The 6,568-nt window shown below is 33.0% G+C and overlaps 1 protein-coding gene across 1 annotated transcript; it reads right to left on the bottom strand.

The window, feature by feature from the left end:
* Positions 1-2,484: 2,484 nt before the first annotated feature.
* LOC109161108 lies at positions 2,485-4,346 on the bottom strand. Its single transcript, XM_019309462.1, has 5 exons — positions 4,145-4,346; positions 3,847-3,918; positions 3,205-3,321; positions 2,788-2,829; positions 2,485-2,684 (listed from the first exon to the last, which is right to left on the bottom strand). The coding sequence occupies exons 1-5, from the start codon at positions 4,248-4,250 to the stop codon at positions 2,671-2,673; spliced, it is 351 nt and encodes a 116-aa protein (XP_019165007.1). The 5' UTR covers positions 4,251-4,346; the 3' UTR covers positions 2,485-2,670.
* Between the last annotated feature and the right edge of the window lie 2,222 nt (positions 4,347-6,568).

Below are 6,568 nucleotides of genomic sequence, written 5' to 3'. Positions count from 1 at the left end.
GACACAATTTTGTGTGAAGCCAAATTATAATCAGTCACTGACTTTAGAAATCTTGAAATCTCAAGTTAAGTCAATCAAATTGTGTCTAAAGAAGGGCTAGGAATATTTGCTAGTTAAAGCTATCCTTCAGGGATTTTTATAAGGCAAAGGAATCTTTTTTCAGAAAGGTATTCATTTTTCAGGTCATGGTTCATATGGTGGCGAGGAAAAAGAAAAATTAAGGCTTTTAGCTTTCCAAGCCTCATCGCTCGTGGACTTCTAAGTAATTGCTCCCGTTGAAACCAAGCTCAGTGAATTCACACTCGATGATAGCAGCCAAGATCGAAATTTTGCAAAAAAAATTATATATACTAAGGCTGCCTAAAAACGAGGATCCACTTCTAAAGAATAATTTGACATTCGCATAATAATAAAACTATATATTACGCATATGAACTCATATAAAGCAAACAAATTGCACAATAATAGCAATTAAGTGTATGAGCATGCATAGATTTAAGGCTAGTCCAAATACCTTAAATAAATAAATATATGCCCAAATAACAAATGATGAAAGATGATTTTAAGAAAATTGAGTTAATCCAAAAAAGAGAAAAAAATTAAACCCAAATCTTAAAATAAATGAGTCTGGAATTTAAAGCAATCCCTAATACTTTAAACAAACCAAAGAAGACCCTCCAAAAATATCGAATTGGGCCAATCGTGGTCCAACATAATCCATCATCCTTGTTCAATAACTTATGAGCACAAAATGAGCCCCACAACAATAAACTCAAATCATTTGTATTAATAAGCCCAGATCTGACCAAATTGGGCCAGACCCGGCCCAAGTCTCCTTGTTATGGATTAAGCATAGTCCTCTCAACCCTAGTTGCCTTCAACATTATTCAAAACGCAGCACTCAATAAAACCGGAAAAACGTGCGAGAGAGGGAGAGAAAAGCGGATGCAAATGTCATCACCATCGGTCGCCACCGTCAACTATCGAAGCACCATGTCGCGGCCCTCTGCCGGAGCACCGCGCCTCTGCCTTCTGCCGGAACGATCGCGAGCCGACTTCTGCCGGACGATCGCATAACGCCGTCGTCGCCGTTGCAAAGCAGCGCCACCATCCCCAGAACGCAGATCGGGAATGGAAAGATGGTGGCAGATCGGAGACGGAAAATGTGAGCGGGATCCACCGTCGCCACAGCCTCCCTAAGCCGGAACATCGTGAACGGTAGCGGCAACCTCGTGGAGGAGCGTCGCCGCCTGTTGTCCTCCGCCCAAGCGCCGCCGCCTGCCTTCTCCAACCGAACTACGACCACTCGGGACGCAGATTGAAGGCGGATAACGGCGACCAAAAAAACAAAACAGGTTTTTGTTTTACACTTTTTTTTTTTTTTTTTTAAATGTGTATGCCGAAATATAAATAAATATATATATGAATTTCTCCATTCTTGTACTGAAGATGGTTTGTATAGACAAGATTTCAAGTTCCTTCTTGCTATTCACATAAAATACATACAGGATAATATATGTATATTTTAATATAAAATAAATTCGGTTTTTCTTTTTGAAAAAAAAATTGTATGAAAAAAAAACCAGTTTATGCTGTCAAAATTGCGCACTGAATAATGTTTCCAATATGCTAGAATGAACAATGCATATGTAAATTGCAGAGCAAGCATACAAGTCTGACTTAATACAGAAGAACTAGATGGAGAATTATATGCAAGCATTTGTATCATGTATGCCCAAATTTTACTACTAAAAGGTCTCATGCATTGTATTATTCCTGCTAAATTATTTTAAACAGCAATTCGAGATAGTAATAATAATAATAAAAAATCACGAACGCCAAATACTAATATAATATGCATAAAAAAATGCATAAATTACCGTTCACGGGGGATTGAGCGTGCGTACTGATAGCGTGTTGTAATGTTGTTTGTGCCCGTTGGCCTTTAGCTCCTAACCGGTGGATTGTAGCATTTGTATCAATAATATAAAAGATAAAAGTAAAATATAGAACAAGAGATATGGGTGAAGGAGGAGTAAAGATTCCATTATACCAACTACTCATTTGAGTACAAGGAAGAGATATAGGAGTAAAGATTCCATTATACCAACTACTCATTTGAGTACAAGGAAGAGATATATATAATACATTTGTAACGGAAAGCAGTAAATGATAGATATAAATATGAGCGTTACAACTGTTACAAAAGCTACTCATAATGTCCACATTATTAAGAAATACTTTATAACAACTCTATTATAATGTAGTATATATTTAATTTATTATAACTACTTTATCAATTTACTGAAAACACAAAAATTAAAACCGTCTTCACTGAAGATCAAAACTATATTGAACAAGATATTGTTAACATTGTCGGCTCAAGTTCCTGAATAATTGAAAGCAACCCCATCATATTTTTTCATTAATAATAATCAAATTACACACGTACGTACGATTACATTTGTTTTCTTTTCCACAAAGTACAACAACACATGCATATATTATATATAAATTGAGTACAGATAGATGGATGAACAGGAAATAGTTTTAATATTTGATAAAATAATAGTAAATCCTTCCGGCCTGTGAAGTAGTCTGCAAATTAAAGGGCTGCTTATTTACTTATATTATATATATTGCTTCTCTACTTCACTTTCGTGGCGGCACTCAATGCACTTGTCCTGCAGGAGTGAATGAATGAATTAGAAATTTCAAGTTTGAATAATATAAGAGCATCCAGACCTATGTTTTTTTCTTTATTTTTGCATAATATATAAAACTGACCAGGAATTCCTAGAGGATGAACATTTTGAGTAGTTTTTTCTCCTGCAAGTAAAGATTTTTGTTAGACAAAAAAAATAAAAAAGAACCTTAATTAAAATACAGTGGAGTAAAATGGTGGATTCATAAAAATAAAGTGAGTTAACCCACTTTGTATTTGAAAAAACAAAGATCAAAATATCTTTATATTTAACTACATTTCAACGATTTTATTGACAAAGGACAACGAATGATCATGTCACAATAATACTAGGACTATAAATGAATATTTTGAAAAAAGAATAACTAAAAGTGAACTGTCACCTATAAATCTAGGACAAAAAATGGAATTAATTCTACTAAAAGCTTGTGCTAGCTTCTATATATATTGGTATGCATTTATTAATTAAATGAGATATTAATTGTTGACATATATACCACCTTTTGGTGATCCATCATGGCCTGCCCCCTTGCTGGGTGGATGCGGAGTTGCAACTAGATTATCAAACCCGCCCGCAAGTGAATTAGTGTTAATTACGGGGACCTTGGGGATGAAACCTGCGTTGCACATAATGGGAAATGGGAGACAGGAAAATAACAAATTAAGAAAAATGTTAGGAAATTATAAGTGGAAATTAAGACTTGATCCTTTACCAGCTTCAGTCCAACAATTTTTTTAGTCACATAGTACTGAATTTGACCATTTACCAACTTATGTTCAACACAATATAATTACCATAACCCTTAAATGTCTGAATTTAACTTCTTTCTAAAAAATCAAAACAAAAATCTTTCTTAAAGTGACACTATCTAATTAGTTAACGAGGACAATCAATCATCAATCAACAAAATAACATCATCACCAAGTTAAGGACCTTGTGGTCCAATGATACCAAGTTGCTCCTCTATATGGGAAGTGATATGTTCAAGCTTCGGTGGAGGTCAAAGTAGCTATTTCAATTAAGTTTTTTAGAAAAGAAATTATACTAAACAAGTAAACAACTATCAGTTAACAGCTAATTTATCAAACACCTTCCTATAAATCAGGTGTCAGCTAAATGATAACGTTAATTGTTGACATACCACTTAGTAATCCACGGCGGCCTGCCACCTTGTACGTCGTTGGCTGATGTTCATTATTTTCGGCGGCATTCCCTACAACAAATTACATATTATTCCTTTCGTCTCATATTATGTATTTAATTTTTCTAAACTAAACGGATAGAATACCCCAAAAAAATGAATATGTGATTTTTTTATTTTTTTATTTTTAAATGCTAGACCAAAGAATTACTTGTCAATGAAATTTAAAAAGACAACTAAAAAAAAAAAAAAAAAAAACAAAAACACGAAGTGAGAATTGGGTTTCAGTAGTGCTTACCGAACAAGTTACCGAGAAAGTTCGTGTAGGCATCTGTAGTAGTGGAGCAGAGAAAGGAAGTGATGATGAGAAGTGAGAAAATTAGAGAAAAGTTGTTGCTACCCATGCTTTTTTGTATAGTTGAGTGAATAATATATGATTTTTGGATATGGGCTTTAATTTATGCAACTTCACCTCGTTTTTATACTAGTAGATCAGAAGAACAAAGCCTCTGTTAGAGTGTTTGACATGATAATGAGAGTGGGGTAGACAACATCACCATATTTTTGTAAAAGTAATAAGTTTCAAATTAGCCAGGCCACTAAACTAAATAAATCTATTCAACTAAGAAGAAAAAACATATAATAATGAATTTTCTAAACTTACAAAAATCATGCAATTAGGTTTAAATTGGCATGCCATCCAGATGACCAGATTAACCGCTAACGTGACAATTAACCTTAAATAAATTATTTTATTTATTAATTTTATTTGTTAAAAAATAATAATTTATTAAAGGTTAATAAATAAATATAAAAATTGTTATTAGCAAATTAGGTTGTATACGTTATTACATTTATCTCGGTCGCGGTAATATAGGAATTATGTCCAAAGTAGATAGAATATTCCTTTTGCGCACTGGCTTTTAGTCTTATTTACTGAGCCATTGAATTACCGAGATTTACATCTTTCCAAATGCTCTATCAGGTCGGGGTGTGGGAGACCATTGAGAGAAAAAATGTTGTTTACATTTAAGTTAAATTTATGAAGAAAAAATAACATTTCGTTTTGTTATTACCCATGAATGGTAGTTCGAGCAATTACCCATGAATAGACGGAATTGTTGTCTGAAGGTTACATACAAGTAGACAATTGTTCGGTCAAACCGAACAGTCACGTTCGAATGGTGACTATTCGTTCAATGTTCTGAATAGTAAAACAGAGTTTACACTTGAATAACAGGGGCTCTAAGTTAGAAAAAAATATACAAAAATTTGGCATAACTTAACCCACAACGCCAATCAATTTTCCGGACAACATTCTTCTTCACATGTGCAAGCATACACAAGTCTAGCCTTTTCAAGCTCATTTTAGGATTTGGTTTGCACCCCTGTGCGCAAGCGAGAGTCTTTATGCTATGTGTATTGATTTTTTGGAGGAAGAAGAAAAGAAATGATTATAAATTGTGGCCCACATTTTTTTGAATTACAAGGTGGTATCTGTTCACCTGTTCTATACTTTCTCAAACTACTGCAGCCTAAAAAATCAATATCCCACCAACGGAATTTGATCTTGTGACCTTTCCTCGAGGAAAGCTACAAAGGTGTCATCTGAGCACAAGGTGCTTGGCACTCATTTTCAATTAGTCGTACTTTTAAGCTTCAATGAGATCAAGCCATACTAATAAAAACCAGAGTAATTAAAATATACCAAACTTTATTTCTTATTAGAAAATAACGTTAGGATATCTATAAATTGAAATAACTAAAATTTGTATGTAACGTAGGAGCATTTTAAATTACAAATTCTCCACTGAAATGAAAGTTCCTTCAATGGCATCACGTTTAGAGGTGCCTATGAAGTTTCAATTTTTATTTTTATTTAAAGCCTCAATTCTTTTGTATGTGGACCACAATAATGGAGCAGGCCATGTGCTGATGTTCCTATGAAATTCTTTAAAGTCTTAATTCTTTCAATAGACCAGGTGTGTGGACCAGTCCAAAAATGACTTCATTTTGTGCAGTTTTTTTACGCGACTGATTGTAATATATATTTGTATAACTCATAATATACATTATTTTAATACATAAAATATATTATTCTAACATAGTATATTATTGTAACATATAATGTACATTAATTTTTTCTCAAAAATAATGTACATTAATTTTTTTTTACGCGTATTGCGCGAATGGGATAATGTCCAATAATTATTTATAAATAACTTCTTTAAAATATATCAATGTAATATTATGTAGGAGACGTTCTTGCGTAGGTAATTGAATGTTTAATTTGTTTAAAGTATATAAATGCAAGATAATATATGAGATAATGATTATAATTATCACTAAAATAAATGTTTACAACTTTGTAATAACGCTAGTCTAAAAGCGATAGTATTATATAAATAAATATTACCACTACTGGAAATTATGGAATTTCCGATCACCTGAAAGTGATCTTAAATCAAATCTAAAGTAAAAAGTGGTCGGAAATAGCTATAAAGGTTTTTCCGGATGCCAAAAGTGGTCAGAACAAAGCTTTTGACATGATTTTTGACCATTTTCAGGTGGTCGGAAATTGGATAATTTTCAGCAGTGTACTTTTGGTTTAAATTTCTCAAAGTCTTCTTAATTCTCTTTTGGGGAGCATTATCATTGTCTTTATATTCAGTACATGTCATGTCTTTTTTTTTTTATTGGTAGTATGTCATGTGCAATTGGG

The sequence above is a fragment of the Ipomoea nil genome, unplaced genomic scaffold, assembly GCF_001879475.1.
Source record: "Ipomoea nil cultivar Tokyo-kokei standard unplaced genomic scaffold, Asagao_1.1 scaffold2921, whole genome shotgun sequence".
In the NCBI taxonomy this organism is placed as follows: Eukaryota; Viridiplantae; Streptophyta; class Magnoliopsida; order Solanales; family Convolvulaceae; genus Ipomoea; species Ipomoea nil.
Note: the sequence above shows the minus strand (reverse complement) of the source record. Positions and strands in the feature narration are given on the sequence as shown.